This window comes from Amphiprion ocellaris, chromosome 1 (assembly GCF_022539595.1).
Source record: "Amphiprion ocellaris isolate individual 3 ecotype Okinawa chromosome 1, ASM2253959v1, whole genome shotgun sequence".
In the NCBI taxonomy this organism is placed as follows: Eukaryota; Metazoa; Chordata; class Actinopteri; family Pomacentridae; genus Amphiprion; species Amphiprion ocellaris.
In genome coordinates this window covers 38,454,103-38,471,124 of record NC_072766.1, presented here as the reverse complement: position 1 = coordinate 38,471,124, position 17,022 = coordinate 38,454,103, and the positions used below count along the sequence as shown (strand labels likewise).

The window sequence follows — 17,022 nt, the reverse complement described above, 5'->3', positions numbered from 1 at the left end:
TTTGCCACTGTTGTCATAAATTTTTAATCACCTCTATTCTAGGTTTCCATAGGTTGTGCTTAATTTGTTCTTCTTTGCCTCCGACTGCTGCTAAATGACCGAGACGTGGCTGCAGCTCCCATACAAACATCTACATGTAACACTGCGTTTATCCGTCTCTATTTAAGGCAGTTCCCTGCTGTCTTTATGGGTTCATAGGGGGTAGCCAACACACTGCTGACACAACACAACTCCTTCCTCCATCTCCCTCTGAAACAAGAATATCCTGCGTTGTTTTTCCATCCATGGGTTACTGTAGAAGGAGACGCTTGCCTCTGTGGCGACTGCTTGGACCTGACAGCGATAATGTACGTTCCCATCACCACAACCTGCCTCCCTTCTCTACAGCCTCATCCCAGCGCTAACCAGCAGCCACCCATGTAATGGATGGTCATGATACAGGCCAGTGGCGACTAAAGGCGATGGGGAAGAGAAGGGATGTGGGGGTGAGTCGGAAAAGGTTTGGAGGGAGGGGTGTTATGGGTTTTGGCGGCAGATTGCGTGTCCGTTATCAGGTCTCTGCAGTCGACATTTGAGGCGCTAATAAAGTCACACTGTCTTTTAAATCAGACACCATCGCCTTATTAATGTCTTTTCTGGAAAATGCACACGCCTGCTCCTGTTAATGGGCCTTGCTGTATGTTGCTGTACACATATTAGTGCATATAAACGTGCATTTAAAACAGGCTCACCTTTTCTCTGAACACTTCAGGGTTACGGTACATGAAGTCTCGGTAGCTCTCTGTGCGCACTTTATCCTGTGGAGAGAATATTCGAAAATAAACAACAATACAGATTACCACTTGTTCCTGAATCACAAGAGACACAGGAGCAAAGGATACGTCGCAATAAAACAATCCAAAGAAAAGAAGACAGCAATGCTAGATCTGTTTTTACTCTATAAATATGACTTATGAACTCAAATAACCGCTGAATCTATCGGGAGAAAATGTAATTAGATCCAAATATATCTTGAATTCTAACCTGGTTCACCTGACAACAAAATATTCTTATCATAATTGATATGTCTGAGTTACTGATACGTCAGTTACTCTATCTTTAGATGTGATTAAACTTCATACTTTTCTGATGTTTTAACATTTTTCCCCACACTACGACGTGATTTTACAAAAAATACACACAACAGCTATGGTACTGTTACATATCGGACATGTGGATGGTAAAAATACAGGTTTTTTTCCAAGACACAATTTCAAATTACCACTTGTTCTTGAATTATAAAAGGCATAGATGCAGAGGATACGCCTCAATAAGAAAACCTAAAAAGACGAAGACTTTTTGGGGGATTTTTGGAAACAGATGCAGCCATGCTAAATCTGTTTTTACTTTTAAAATATGACGTTTGAGGTCAAATAACCACTTAAAATGCATATGGAAGCATATATATTCCATTAAATCTTTAACCGCCACCTGGTTCCTATATTTTGTGTCTTCATTTATATAAATAAAGATATTTCCAATACAAATTGATGCAGAAAAGGCATAAAACAGTACATAAGAATTCATCAGGCTGCAGGAAATAGTCAAATAAAAGCTAGGGCAATGATAATATTTGCTCTACAAGTTGTTTGACTTTTTGTATTAGGATGTTTTTGTTGTAGTTTGGCTTTATAACCCCCTACATGGAGAAAAAAGAATCTCAAAGCATGGCCTGTAAAGGTTTTTTTACCCATATAGGCTCAGATAACAGTAGATCATGACAGACTTTGGTGGATTCTTGGGAATTTCGGGGCAAGTCCGTGGGATAAATACAACTGGAAGGGACTGTGGTATTTTCCTAGCGGAGGTCAGGTCAGTACTCGCTAATTAACCTGCCAATCAAATCTGCCCACAGATCCCAGCTGCTGCTCTCTGGGGAAAACCTATGGAATCTATTAAAATTACAGTAAGATGCTTTAGTGCAATGTACAGCGGAAATAAGGGAGAATCTGGACTTTTGTTTTCTGAAGATATTTGTGAAAAGAACGTTTTTATCATTAGCAATGTTGGAAATGATGACCAAAGAGTCACACACAAACAGTCAAATAAGCTTCAATACTTGGATTATTCATCTATGAGGCAGCCTTAAACCTCAGGAAAACACAAATTTATGCCATAAGCCAGAATTTTACATCAACCAAAATACACTTTTTTCTTAAAATGAGAAAATGTACTATTACTAATCTATTAAAATCCATCTACTTTTTTAAGCGCTAGAAGATCCAATCATTACTAAAGCTAAAGTCAAGCAAGAAAGTCAATAAACAGCTGATCAGAGCTGTCATATTGACATATAAGACCTGCTCATTGATTCAAGAGGTCAGTTCATGTACTGAATATGATGCACCAAATTTTCCACCTTAAAAGCTTAAGGCAGCTGTTGGTTGTCTTTAAGAAGCACAGAGAAATAAATTATTTTTCTGTCTAGTCTATATGTTTATCAGTAAGAATGAAAATGCAGCCAAATAAATATATTACATGGATATTGCTTAGAAACAGTAGAAAAGGTTACAACACAATAACAAGAACTTATTTGAAGCCTTTATTTATGCCAGTATCTCTCGTTTATCACTATTAATGCTGGAGTACATCAGTGTTGGAGTCCAAAGTCGGGTTGCGACATTTATTTTATAAAAATGGCCTAATAATAACTGTTGGCTCACAGTCTGCCATATAATATTGTCTGACTGATAACACTAAAGAGGCTATATGGACATAATCCGTTAGATGGGATATATTTGATATTTGATAATAGTATCAAATATGCTATTTTGTGTAATAAATGAGGCGAAACACGATACGCTACTTAGAAAGTCTGTCAGAAATTTGATCATGTGGTCAGTTATAGTTGATTAATGTAGATAAACTTGCCACTGTATGGACTGTGATTACATAATCTTAGAAATTATTAACAACTCAACTGTGTACATGTGTACAAGTGAAATCTGGTACTTAAACTCTGGTACTTAAACAAATACTACTACACCTTGACAATAAAATACTGTTTGGACAATTGATACATTTCAGTTATTGACAAATCAGTTTATCTTTGAAAAGGCCTGAATTTCATACTTTTATGATGCTTTTAGATTTTTTCCTGACATCATGACGTGATTTTACCTAAAAAAAACAAAACAGCTGTGTTACAACTTAACATCTGACATGTGTTTAGTAAAAATACTTTTTACTTACTAATATTTTTCAAGATGCAGTTTGAAAATAAACATCACTAAATTGTCTATAGTTTCCTTCTGATTATTTTAAATGTTCTGTGAAGCTTAAGGATTTTGTGCATTAAGCAGTGCACACAAGATTTGGCCTGCAGATTGAACACTCACATTTTACAGTAAAATTGAAGGCTGTTTGGCAGTTTCAAAATTTTCTAACTTTCAAACCTACATTTCTACAAAAAGAAAAACACCTTTATTTGGGCTCAATTTGAACTGCAAAAGTCTCTACCAAAACCTAAGCTTATTGAAAAGTAAATCAGGTTAACTTCAAAATACGGATTTTGCGTATTTATTAAGCTTGTACTGTCAGTGATTAATTAAAGATTGATTAATTTTAATTGTAGGAAACTTTCATTAAACTGACGAGCCTCAGAAAACAAGTCACTCTGTTTTAAAGGCTTCCTAACACACACAGACTGCGTCATAGGTGATGCACATCACTCCGACCCGTCACACTCTTGACCACATTCTACTGCAAAGCCTCCGTCACCTGTCCCCGGGCCCGTGAGGCTCTGATGGAGTTTTTACAGCCTGACGCACACACACATGACGCAAAACTTAACAACGCTGAGCACCAATCAGGACGGCCAGCAAGAATAAGTCTGAGCACTGCGGTGAGTGGAACAAAAAGGGAGGAGCGAGAGATAAACCACACACCCATCAGCTCACTGACACTTTCAGGTTTCTGTGCTTAAGGAGTGTAAAAATTAATTTCCTGGTTTCGAGCATCCGTGCAGCATCTCACATGAGAGCTTCCTGCTGATTTGTCACTTTTGAGAAAAATGAAAAAAAGACAATCACTTTCATTTACATCAGAATCTTTGAGCTGCTGATGAACCTGCCTTTACTTTGCAGATACTTCTGCAATCAAGGGAAGTGATTCATTAGACTGTAATGAAAGCTGCTGGTCTGCTCTGTGTGTATATGTGTGTTCTTTTACAACTCAGACCTTCAGCATCTCCTCGTGGATGCCGTAATGTCCGTAGGAGCTAAAGTAGGCCTCGTCCTCGTCCTCCCGGAGCTCGGCCACGGCCCCCAGGTTGCCAGATTTGCTCGTTTCTGCATTCAGCACCAAACCCTGAGCCAGCAGCCTGAAAGAACAGCAGGCAGATCTGCGGTGAACTTCCTACATTAGGACGTAGGACAAAAGCAGCGACCAGAAAGTAGAAAGCACACACAGCCTTCACGCAGGACGAAGCAGTAAATGGAGGAGATGGGAGGCATTCATCTTTCTAACTCTCTTCCACACACACTCCCCCCTCCCCATCCTCACTCTTTCTGTAATTTTCCCTTATTGCCCCCTGCCTACCTCCCCTCCTCACTTTAACCTCCAATGCTGCAGTGGAATTTTCCCTTCCCTTTTTTATCTTTCCCCTTCCTCCAAACTTCTTCCACAAGGTACTCTAGTTAATGTTTCTGCAGTACTGAGCTCACTGTGGCCCCCTGCTGGCCCCTGGCGAGTAATGCAGCAGCAAAGCATCACACTGTATAGTAAAAGGTCTCAAGAACATAAAAATGAAGAAAATAATAAACCCAGCACTGGCGGAAAAATAGTTGTTCTATTAGTTAATTTACTGTTGAATGCAGAAAAGTGACTGACTTGAGTTTGTGCAGGTCGTCCATGGCTCTGGCCAGCGCCTCCTCTGAACGACGAGCTCTTTCCTCAGCAGCCTGAGCCCTTTGCAGCAGTGCATCATGGGGATTTGGTCCAGACGACGGGCAGGAACCCTCGCTGCTACAGAGTTCCTCAGGGTCTGACGGAAACATAGGAAGGAGCCCAACAGATAAATGTACTTGCATTATAAATAGCTGCTGCATGGAAAGATTACCTTGTAGGTACAATAAAGTGAAAAGACTTGAAAGAAAGTGAAGCATTATGTAAAATTATTCCTCCTGCATTGTAATTTTCAGTTGTTGATGTTCAGCGCTCTTTTTTAGCATCGTTGCATCCTCAGTTTTTAGGCCCTGCACAGCGCTGTTGAACTAACATAACAGATAAGTTAACATCCACAGATTAAAGCAGGCTCTGGAGGGGATAAAGTTAGGCAACCACCAGCTGATAGTGGCAAAATAAATACAGACAAGGTGATAAAGATCCCAAAGTGGAAGTCCTGCCGGTACAAAGTTGTAATTTGTCATATACTGGTCGCTTAACTCTCTGAACCCCCACCAGTTTCGGGGCATTTTCTGCTTTTGCCACATTTTTACATACTGTGGGTTCATTTTTCACTGCAATACAAAGTCCAGCACCTTAATGGAAACAGAACAACAATGTCTAGAAAAAGAGAGAAATTAAAAATGTCTTCTGTGTTACCAATACTAGAAAAAGACCCTGTGAATTTACATACTATAGATATTTTACTACTTCCATTTTTAATTGGCTTCCATCCTTGTCCTCTACCTGCTCTGTGTAAACACAGCCTGCAGTTAATCCTAGTTGAGCCTAAAACTCCCTCCATTTTTGTGAGTCAATAATGTCTTCTAGGCCGCATCAATGAGCACAGATTTATTTATAATTTTTCATCTGGCTAAAACAAAAATGTATAATCAAGTGATTTTGATAAAATATTATGATTTTAAGCTTGGGTTAGGTTAGGTTTCCTGTCTAAATCCCTTATCACAGATGAGTAGTTCAAGGACCACCTGAAAGTTCAAATTCCAATGACTCTGATAAATGGTGTAATTTCTGGCAATTTTGTAAAGATAACATACCTTTCAAACCTGCCGACAGATTTTGGGCTTCAGAGGGTTGATTTTAAATGAACACGGACATTTATAAACCCATTTATATCCAAAAGGGCCAAAACTGATTAATTTTATTCATCTGCTGAGCAGATCTCCACACGCATCACTTCCAAACTGCTCTCACATCTGGTGTAGCCAGGTTTATTGATTATGGTGGAAGTGGAGCGATGCAGCAGCCGCTCTGCTAATGGTCCACATATGTTACATGTTCAATGTACCTATGGAGAAATACTGGATAACAGCATGGAAGACTGGGTCATTCTGGAGGAGTTTTCAGTAACCTTACTGCTTCTTTACTAAAATGTAAAATCGTCGTGATCAAAAATGTGTCATATTTTTGTTGGTGATCTCGTAGACACGGATTCTCACTCAACTGAACATCAGCACAGTCAGATAACAATCTAGACTGTATTTATATATAGTATTTACATCAGTGAACTTAAAACCTCAACCTCCAAAAAATACTCCAGCAGCTGATTTTGCCAATTTAAAAAGATAAAGCTAAAATCTGTGTAATTAAACTTTTAGGAGTGTCTGTACCTGTTTGCAGCAGCGGGTCGTCCTGTAGAACTGGTCGCAGGAAGTCTTCACTCTCCCATGGTAGCGGAGCATCCGGCAGCCCAGTCAGACAAGAGGCATCGCATTTCTGAGCACATGGATTTATTTGGAAAAATATATCAACATTGTTCCACTTCCAAAAAAAACTTAAAGCTGTAATGCAATCACTTCATTATGTTTCAGCAGATGTTTTCTGATGGTTATTTCTTTGGATTAAATACAAACAATCAGCAAAAGGTGAAAACAATTACAATATATATAAATGTAAACAATATTTACAAAATGAAAAATATAAAGACCTCACAGAGTATGTAAAGGGTGTAAACATTAGTTCTCACATTTTAACATGAAATTAAATATAATGTAAACAACACTTACAGTTGATCGTATGAAGTTGATCATTTTTATATAACCGTAGTCGTCTAAACCTAATGAGGAAAAGAAGGGAGAGTCATTTCAATTAAACTGCATAATCTTTTGGTTCTTAAGTGTGAATCAGTTCCTACTTACTGTGTTTTCTTATTACGTCTACAAGGTTGACCTGGTGCTCCGCTGTGCAGTGCTGCAGGGTGGCTGCTACAGAGCTCAGCGACCTGAAGAAAAAACGGGTTAAATTACAAATCCCCCAAAAAATATAAATTCATTCATATTGTTTCATCTAAAGAAAGAGCTTTCCACCATACACTGATGCAGAAATGGACACATTGGTGCATGAGAATTCACCAGAATGCATGATTTTAAGTGTTTGACACACAGATTCCTGGAGAAGAAAGTCCAGTCTCCTGCTTAATGTATACACCACAATGTTCAAACAAAATCCATGTTTGAAGCATCCCCAAATACTGAGAAAACACCAGTTTGTCCTTTCAATACACAGTACAAAATATGGTAAATATGTCATCCTTTTATGAACCCTGTCAATAGATCTGTCTGGTGTTATTTCCTATTTATTTCCATGTAATAATGAAAACCTGAGTGTGTGACGCCGCCTTACAATCATACACTTAGTTGCCAAAAGCTTTGAGTTCAACCTGTAGGTCTAAAGGGTCTCCACCATCTTATTCTGAAGATTTAACATATCAATAACAACAATAATAACATTAACAATAATAATAATAATAATAATAATAATAATAACACCAATAATAAACTTTATTTCTATGGCACCTTTCAAAACTGGAGTTACAAAGTACTTGACAAAACATTTTTAAAAAACTAAACCAAAAAAAATGTGCAAACTTAAAAAGAGCATGAACAGAGCATAAGAGAAGGGGAAAAAAATTATACAAATGCTTGTCTATACAGGTAGGTTTTAAAAGCCCCACATATTTCTGGTCTTCTAAACTAATATAACAGAGAAGACTTCACATGGAAAGTTGGAGAGAGTGGATAATATTGCAAATTACAGGACACATGCAGCTTGGGGATGCATTACAAGCAGTAAAGTTACTTTGTACAGTGAGAACTGCTTTTCTTCACATTGCAGCACAGAGTTTGGTCCATGAAGAAAGTTATAAAAAGATCCAAAGCCTCAGATTGTGACTATTCAGACAGCAGAAGTGTGCACATACTGCAACATCACAAATCACCTTTCATGTATTTGTACTGGTTTTACTATTCCCTCATTTTGCAGGTATTCTATTCCACTACATTTAACATACAGTACATCATGCTGATGACCCTGAACACATCATCAATAGTGATAACTGGGTCATCAGGTGTTTTAATATCACCCACCAGGCGGCCCAGCCGGCGTACATCAAGCACCAGCTTGTGCCCACATAGCACTTGTACCACCCACAAGTTTCTATTAATTAACATATTGACATATCTGTCAAAAATACAGCTGTTAATGTGACTCGGGCAGATATGAAACACATTAAATTATTGTCTGAAAATAATAATGTCACTTCAGGATTTTATAGACATATTAGCACCCGCTAAAGTCCTACTTGCTTCCCACAGCTGGCTGAGTCAAATTATTTCCCTTAACTTTCATAAAAATCTGCAGCATCACACATCAGCAAAAACAACAGAAAGTGCTTCTTTAAACAGGGTGATAGGTCGACTGACGCAGCTTAATTAGCACAGGATCTGATGGTAAATACTGTTCTGTGTTCTTCTACACACTCTAAATCTAGCTGTTACACCCACATTCTAGGTTTTTATAGAAGAATTATTTGTTTTCAGCTTTTCTGGATGAATCCTGAGCTCCATCAGACCTGTCAAAACACTTTTCCTGAGATAAACAGTCAATACACACAACATCACACTTCAGTATTTCAGTTTGCAAACTGTTAAGCAGCTTATGTCCTTGTCACTGACTAAAATGAATGAAAAGTGGTTGAATACACGGTGCTAACTCAAAGAAAAGCACTTTCTGTAGTTTTACACCACTGAGCTTCCTTCTCAGGTAAGAAAACCACAACCAGCTCACCTGTCACAGAACAAACAGGTAACCGGTTGACTGTCCTCCTCCATCCACTGCCACTGCTCTTCATCTTCCTCATTGTCTTCCTCATCAGAGAGCTCAGGCATCTCGTCAGCGGCTCCATCACCGTCTGTCAACATAAAACATCATCATACAGCTGAATGAAGCCACACAGCTACTTCTGGGGCTAATTTCTCTCCTAGCATGAACAGTTAAACAGCCGCTAACGCGTCGTTTAACGTGACTAAAGACAAAATTCAAGAACTAAATACAAAACTGAAGTTAAAGCAAGGCCAAAAGAAGCTATTTCATTTTAAACAGCTCCAGTTTTGAGGGTTTCGTTTTAATATTTACAAACACTCACGTGGGTCTGTGTATTCTGCCATGATGCCGCCTTGGTTTCAGAAGACTTCCTGGTTACGTAGAATGACGTAAATAAGAGGCGGGATCGTGTCAGGAGATGCACTTCCTAAACACCACCAGATGTCGCCAGAGTTAGACTTAATTTAATATGCTTTATTGGCAAAAAAAAAATAGGTTAATAATATTGGCAAAACATCAAGAATTGTGAAGTTAAAAATAAATAAATAATATTAAATAAATAAATAAATAAATAAATAAATAAATAAATAAAATGTAAGAAAAAATACAATTATGAATAAATAATATTGGAAAAAGAAATACTCGAAAATTTAGTGGAATTTTTTTTAAAAAGCTTTTAAACAATCTTTTACATGTTTTAAACAGTTTTTTTGAAAAATAGTAACCAACAATTTTATAAAGTAGTTTTTTAAAGGTTTTTTTTTACCTTCTTATTTAAACACGCATGCACACACACATTTCATATTACTTCATATTATTTTCAGAATATATATGGCACCTTTTAAAGTAATTGACTTTGCTGTTTATTTCGTGTTTAAGGACAACCAAAGTACTAACAGCCTGCATTAGTGGCAACGTATCAAGATCATAAGTGTCCAAATTATATTTTTATTACCTTAACTCTTCCATATATAATAACAAATTAGGCTATATTCACCTGTTGAAACAGGCTTTAGTGACACAGACCTCTACTCCTCAACTCTAAGCAGTAAGAGGCAGAACAACACAGCTGTATCTCATTTCTGACTAATTGCTGTATGGCCAAGATGGCAGCACCCAAGGCTTTAGGAGGAAGACAAGGCTGAAGCTTTTGCACAGTATCAGAGGTAAATACTCCTGATTAGTGTCACTTTTAATCAAATGTGTCTTTGTACATTTGCTATGTTACTTGATTTATATATGGAAAGGGAAGTGCATGTGTTATTTCAAACAAAAAAAGAACAAAAATGAAGGAAAACTTGTAATGCACATGTTCTGTTCCAAGTACGACTAATCAGAATTGAAGAAGCAGTTAGAAGAAGAAGAAATATTTTCTCTTCTGTAACTCTACAGGTTTGTAGGGAAAAAGTGGTTTGTCTTGGAGTGAAATTAGCCTTTACTTGTAAAATGTAGGACTTGACCTCCTAGTTGCCAGGTGTTTGTGTGTGTACCCAAGATGTTTAGGGGAATAAATCCTTAACTTACTCCACAAAGCGTTTTTCCATGAAACTGTTCCTAACAACCTGACAAATATTCTGTTGATTAGGCGTTAAGTGTTACAATGAGTTAAAATGCACAATGCAAAGACTGTGGATCACCTAAATGGAATTCAGGACTCTTTGTTTTTTTAACCTGTTCTTTTTCTACTGAGATGGATCAAAATGTATACTGTCAGTCACATTTTGACTTAGCTGTGAAGAGAATAACTCCGTATCATGTACAGGGGTGGTAATTTAAAGGAAAACTCTGCATAAAATGTCTTTCTAAGGTGCTTAAATGTTTAAATGTGCCTTTCATTTATTTGTAAAGTTTCTGGTCCTTTGTTGGAGGGACATAAAAACATTTGTCCAAAGATATTCCTTTAATCAACATTTTAAGTGTGGTGGAGAATGCTTTTGAACACCAAAATGCATTATATTTGGTGACTGTGAAAGTCATATTATTTTCATCTTCATCTTGCACTGGACTGCACTTTACCACCCATCTCACTGCTCATTTTGCACTAATTCAGTGCAGATTTACATCCTTTGAGTATTGTATAGTGTGCTTTTTTCTCTATATATATTTTTTTGTTTAAATCTATGTGCAAACATAATGACGATAAAGATTCTTGATCAAACAATTCAGTGGCCCCTCATGCCCCATGGATGTCATCCTTGAAAATCCAACAAGGACAGAAATGTTTAATTATGGGATAAACTTTGCTCTGATTTGCAGTGACCCTTCTCTTTGATGTGACAAGTAGACACAACCATGTGAGCAAAATATAATTGTAGAGGTCAAGGGTTGAGGCTTTTCCTTTAATTTGACACCCATCTGTATGTCTACACAGCTTATGAGTGCAACATGTGTGTAATCACAGTCAGCCACAAGAGGGTGCTGCTTGATCAGGGAGGAAAAAAGGCAAGTTTAAATATCTCTCAACCACAAAGATAAATCAGTGCTTTGAATGCAATGAAATCGTTCAAAACACAGCAAACAAGAAAAATGAGGACCGAAAATGACAAATAAAATAAAAATTCACAGAAACAGAAGCTGATTGTATTACATTATTTTGTGGTGATGCTGAAGTATCACTAAACATATTTATTCTATACATGAACACGTTGATTTACATCATATTGTGGAAATTAGACATCGTTATCTCATGCAAGTTAGCTCAGAGATGTTATTAGTCGTCAAATGGAAAAGCAATGAGCAAAAATACTAACATTTCCAAATGTTGTTGCTCAAAATGATCAAATAATTTGGTAACTTGAATTCTAGGCATAATGTTTAGCATCAGAAACATGTAAACAAAATTCAGTATCAAAATTAATAAACATAGTTCTTCTACTGGTATCTTAGATATTCATATTTCCAGCAGATCCCATTTGTGTCAGAATTTAAAAGAGAAGTGTGAAATGAATGGACAAGTTACTTGTAATATAACATAGCTCAGATATTGTGCATAAACATGCAGCAGATATTGTGGTCATGGACGTGTGTGTAGCTTTTATATTGATGCTGTAGTGATGTAAAAGTTTCCCTCATATAAACACACATGCACGGTTAAATATGCATTATAATTTAATGAGCATGTTCAAAAAACATCCAAGATTTTAATGTGATACACAAAAAACAGAAGCATTGACATTAAGGCAGTGATTCAGTTTATCAGCACAAACGGTGAAGGTCTGGCGATAATCCTCTGATGATAAAATTTACAAATAAACAATAAAATGCAAAACCACAGAAAATGAACCTGAGTGTTGTTTGAAGAGGAAACTTATCTGATAGCATGACACGCTGTTTTCTTAATAAATAAGTCTGCAGGTTTATGGAAATATCCTCAAGATTCCAGACTATTGCAAAATTCATGGCAAAATTGGCATGCATTTTTTTGTGAAAATCTTTTGATATGATAAAGATGAGTATTGCAGTTTGCAGGCATCTCTGTATATCTGCTGGACTGACCTGAAAAGAGAAGATAAAATTAAGTTTTAAACCATATCACAGCCAAAGTTACTGTAATTTGAATTGTTATTATTCAAGTTACGTGTAGCCTCTGAATGTAAGCTACCACCAAAACCTCTCACAAGTGTACTGGACTTCAACATGAACTTTAAGATGCAGATATCTAAAATACTCCTTAGATGAAAATGTAAACAATTGCCACAATATCACAATATAAGTAGACACATGCGACAGTCTTTAACATTCTTTAAAAAAAAAAAAAAATCAGCGGTATGAGTTGGAAATGTTTTTTCACCTCGGTACATTCATTTCTCGCATTTCTTTGCACTTTTTCCCAGGGTGGAGATGGCTTTGTTCTCCAGGATCTCCGTCTTCTGCTCCGCCTGAAGCACAGTGTTGGACACCATGGCTCTGGCCACCGCTTCGATTGGGATGGACATGGACGTAGAGGAAAAGACACCGAAGAACTTCCTCGTCAGCCACTCGCCAGGTCGACTCTCCTGTCTGTCCACCAACAGAACCCTGTCAGAGGAAAACACAAAGGTATGATTTGGAAACTGCAGAGGGTTTGATCTACTGATTTCATTGCATTGAATCACTTTATGGAGAAGACTTGACTTTTTTCCTCTACTTTCTCGCTGATTCTCAATATGTCACACTGGAATGACTTCAGGAAATAATCAGTTGGAATCCGTTGAATGTTTTCTGTTGTGTACTACAATCCAAAAATGTATTTCCCACTATATAATTATGACCCATCAACCAACTATAAACAAGTCAGAAGCGCCTGGATCAGTGTCCAACTGCAAACATATCGGCAGCAGAGGAATTCAGACTCAATCACAGTCCTAGAAATCTTAGTTAAGTGCAAAGTTTGCGCTTTTCTTCTCTTTCAGCTATGACTAAATGCGAGCATCTGCAAAAAAATATGAGATTTCTTTGTCTGTTCATCTCAAAGCAGCCACAACCCAGCATGTTTTTGGAGCAAATTCCTGTAGAATAATTCCACGTGATTAACAACAGTTAAATTGCAGCAGGATGTTTATTTTCCACCTTCAACCAAACTTCCTGTGCAAACATTAGGTAATGACCGAGCCGAGGATTTCATTCTGTCTGTTCACGTCATACTAATTTTTTAATTTTGGTTATTTATTTTACCTTAATATATAAAATATTTAAATCTATTGCACAAAAACATTGAGTAAATGAGATGACTCACCCTGGTCTGTAAATTGAAAATCTGTCAAAACCCAGTGCCTCAATCTCTGCTTCCACTTGTCCCTGGAAAAACCAAACAAACAAAAAAATCACTCATATTAAGAGACAGAGAAACTCTGGCTGAAAAAGATGAGTTCAGTATGAGGCAGCAGAGTATATGTATGTATACATATTTCAATAAATTAAATACCTTGACTTTAAGATAGAGAAAGCTGCTGTCTTTATTGGCTCCTCTGGACGACTCCAGGTGGAACTGTGCGCTGCCTCCAGCTTTGGCGAGCTCGGCTGATTTTAGAACGTAGTCATGATCGACACGGACAAATCCATCCTGAGATTAACGCAATAATATTGAAAAATAACAATACATTTTGACAAAATTACCAGTCTGCTACAGCTCACCTATGTATGTGTGTGTAAATATGTAACTAAAATGTGTAAACTGGCTAATTTTAAATCGAAGAGTCAATAAAACCATGTGAATAAATACATAATATAATTACGGCTGGACAATGATTCAAGAATAATTGTTTGTAATCCCTATTTCTTAAAATAATGTGACAGAATGACCAAACTGAGGTATCCTGTTTTACTGTTATGTCTGGATGAGTGGCAATAAGTTAAAATGGAAGCAAATGGGACAAAAATGGAGTCTATCTTTATAGCAGACAATAAAACACACAAGATAAATTTACATCTCTCAAGATCTCTTAAATAGTTTTTAAAGTATTGTGACAAAGATATGTCCAGAGCTGTTCATGTAATCTTACTGCTGCTTCTTTATTGTCTCAGCCATGGTACTGTGACCTACACTGTTACCGATTAATTAGCCAGTATGACCAGTTTATCAGCTGTGCTCTAGCGGAAATGTCAGGCATTGCTGAATAAAAAAAATTGCTTAGTCATTGCTACTACTAATAGTAGCATCAAATCCAAGCAGAAACAAAGCAAACAGTAAATTCTAAGTTAATTCACTGCCCAAGTTGCCACATTTGATTGGGTATGGCTAGCTATTTTGAGTTTAACTAGCTGTTTAACTATCTGGAATTAATATAACAGACATCAACAACTTCATTGTGACCTCCATAACTGCATTGTGGACAGTTTAACCCAGCAACAGTCAAAGTTTTATTCCAGATATTGATAACATCGTCCTGACTGGTCAAACGGTTACAGACAGCTGTAATTCAGTCAGGACTAGTTACATAAAAATTGCAGATATCTCAGACTAGCCTGAATTTTTGCACGTTGCTGCTCTTGCGAGGTTTCCCACTGGAGGAAAAAAATAACATTTGCATGACTGCTGTGGTGGATAAGCTCATTTGAAAATGCCATGAAAAATAAATAACTCATGAGCAAGGAGTTTGTGTAGAATTTTTTTTTACAATTTTACTCTAAATTGGGCCTCAGTTGCTATGACGTCAAAGTAAAACAACTTTAAAAAGCTGAAATTCTAATTCAAGATAACTGTAATTACAGTTTGACAAGACAGGATTCTAGTTTCTGGTAAATAAAGATATCTAAAAAGGAGAATGTAGATATCCTGAATTAGAATTCTAACCTTGTAGATATCTAAAACTGGAATCACAACTTGTCATAATTCAGCTGTACGTATTTGCGTTGTAAATTGCCGAAATTTGCAGATGAAGTGTAGATATCTGCATCACAAAACATCATACATATAAATGCTTTGAGGAAGAACGACCATGTGGATATTTGAAACGTTCTTTTTGACATCCAGTCTAGCTATTAAATATTAAAGCAGCTTGCCATAATTAAATGAACTCACAGCTCCTGCTTTTGCTCTGGTTGTTCCCAAACAACAGTAACCGACATCATGGCCCTGGAAGGCAGCTGCATAGTCATCGAGCTTCTCAAAGTCGACCACCTCTTGCACCTGGAGGCATAAAAAACAATGTCAAGCTAAATGCAATTATGTCTTATCAAAAAAGCCTGACAATTGGCTGCAGCACCAGAACACTAACCACGTTTTCATATGCTTTGTCCTCAAAGGTGAGCTGCCTCCTTCCAATGAGAGTGATCTTGGAGAAGATGTTTCGCTCCAGCAGCTGCTGAAGCAACGCCTTGCCGGTTTCCCCAGAAGCACCGAGTATAAAGCAGCTCCTGTTTTGCTGCCTGAAGTTCTCCTCCAGGGTCTTCAGGTCCTCGGCCATGCTAGGTGCCAAAGCAAACGTCCTGTCAGCACTGCGCATGCCCACAGGTAATCAAACAAACTGTCGTGTGTTGCGTGCAGGTGTGCAAACGTGAGCGCTTTGGTGCAAAAAAGTGTAAAACAAACTATGAAAAACTTGAGTTAAGTGGGTGAAATTTAAGACGAATTCCTGAGAAGGTGAAAGTAGTTCAGAAGTGACTGTTAAATGTGTTTTACGAGGTGAGTACGTTTGTTAAAAAAGTAAGACAACCTTAAATTAGCGAATTTCTGAACGGAATTTCGCTTGACTTTCGAGTATCTTCATGTAACGTGGTTAACCGCGGGTCTACGACTATTATTGCTAACTGTAAAGTGAGTTTAGCGATATGTAAGATACATATAGCCGTGTGTAACTACATTACAGTGTCTAAATGTCGAGTTCAGCATTCATTTCTGCTAGCTATTCGTTGCTCTTTACCTCGTGTATTTAGCCGGAACGGGGTCGTCGAAATAATTCAAGACAGCTGCAATGACAAGAACCAGGACAGTGAGGAGCCCTGTCGCTTTTCCCAGGGTGGAGACCAGCAGAGTCAGAACAGACATCACTAGTAGCAACGGTTAAATTGTTGGAACACTTCCTGGTTGCTTCATGTTTATCTACGGTGCTGTCTTCCTGCTTCGTCGGTAATCGGAGAGCAAAAATCAGAAATTATCGTCACTGTCAATAGGTGGCTTGCCATTTAACTGGCCACACGGGGTTACTGTTCAACTATTAACTGTATGTTTTACTTAGGGGTGATAATTATGGCAGTAGGCCAGAAAAATGTGCTTTAATAATCCTCGTTTTCGTCACTAATCCACCATAGATAGCGCTTTATGGACTGCGCATGCGCATTTGTAAAGACAGTACCCCTATAGTAATACCTGCAAGGGAAGAAGTATACAAATGGAATAATAGAAATATTCCATTACATATAAAAGACCTCCATGAAAAATCCCTCTTCAGTAAAAGTACATAAGTACTCGCAATGAAATGCAGTTAAAGTATTTCAGTATAGTTTTCACATTTCTGCACATTGCAAATGTATCTATTATTTTGTATTATTTTCATGAAA

General features: G+C 37.5%; 2 protein-coding genes across 2 annotated transcripts in view; both read right to left on the bottom strand.

The window, feature by feature from the left end:
• The window catches only part of prmt3 (protein arginine methyltransferase 3), a 66,316-nt gene extending 56,912 nt beyond the window's left edge, over window positions 1–9,404 (bottom strand). The window contains exons 1-8 of the mRNA XM_055012561.1: window positions 9,368–9,404; window positions 9,010–9,133; window positions 7,083–7,165; window positions 6,951–7,000; window positions 6,555–6,660; window positions 4,870–5,023; window positions 4,219–4,360; window positions 732–797 (exon numbers count right to left, since the gene is read on the bottom strand). Coding sequence (XP_054868536.1) covers window positions 732–797; window positions 4,219–4,360; window positions 4,870–5,023; window positions 6,555–6,660; window positions 6,951–7,000; window positions 7,083–7,165; window positions 9,010–9,133; window positions 9,368–9,389 — 747 coding nt within the window. The 5' untranslated portion in view covers window positions 9,390–9,404. The remainder of the gene's footprint in view (window positions 1–731; window positions 798–4,218; window positions 4,361–4,869; window positions 5,024–6,554; window positions 6,661–6,950; window positions 7,001–7,082; window positions 7,166–9,009; window positions 9,134–9,367) is intronic.
• Window positions 9,405–12,140: 2,736 nt separating this feature from the next.
• Window positions 12,141–16,759, bottom strand: htatip2 (HIV-1 Tat interactive protein 2). Its single transcript, XM_023266075.3, has 7 exons — window positions 16,386–16,759; window positions 15,741–15,930; window positions 15,545–15,652; window positions 13,949–14,086; window positions 13,760–13,821; window positions 12,836–13,062; window positions 12,141–12,540 (listed from the first exon to the last, which is right to left on the bottom strand). The coding sequence occupies exons 1-6, from the start codon at window positions 16,508–16,510 to the stop codon at window positions 12,846–12,848; spliced, it is 840 nt and encodes a 279-aa protein (XP_023121843.1). The 5' UTR covers window positions 16,511–16,759; the 3' UTR covers window positions 12,141–12,540; window positions 12,836–12,845.
• Window positions 16,760–17,022: the final 263 nt, after the last annotated feature.

Coding starts and splice junctions, on each gene's coding strand:
- htatip2 (XM_023266075.3), bottom strand. CDS start 16,510: ATGTCTGTTCTGACTCTGCTGGTCTCCACCCTGGGAAAAGCGACAGGG. Junction 15,931..16,385: donor GTTCCGGCTAAATACACGAG/GTAAAGAGCAAC, acceptor TTTGGCACCTAG/CATGGCCGAGGACCTGAAGA. Junction 13,822..13,948: donor TTCTCTATCTTAAAGTCAAG/GTATTTAATTTA, acceptor TGGTTTTTCCAG/GGACAAGTGGAAGCAGAGAT.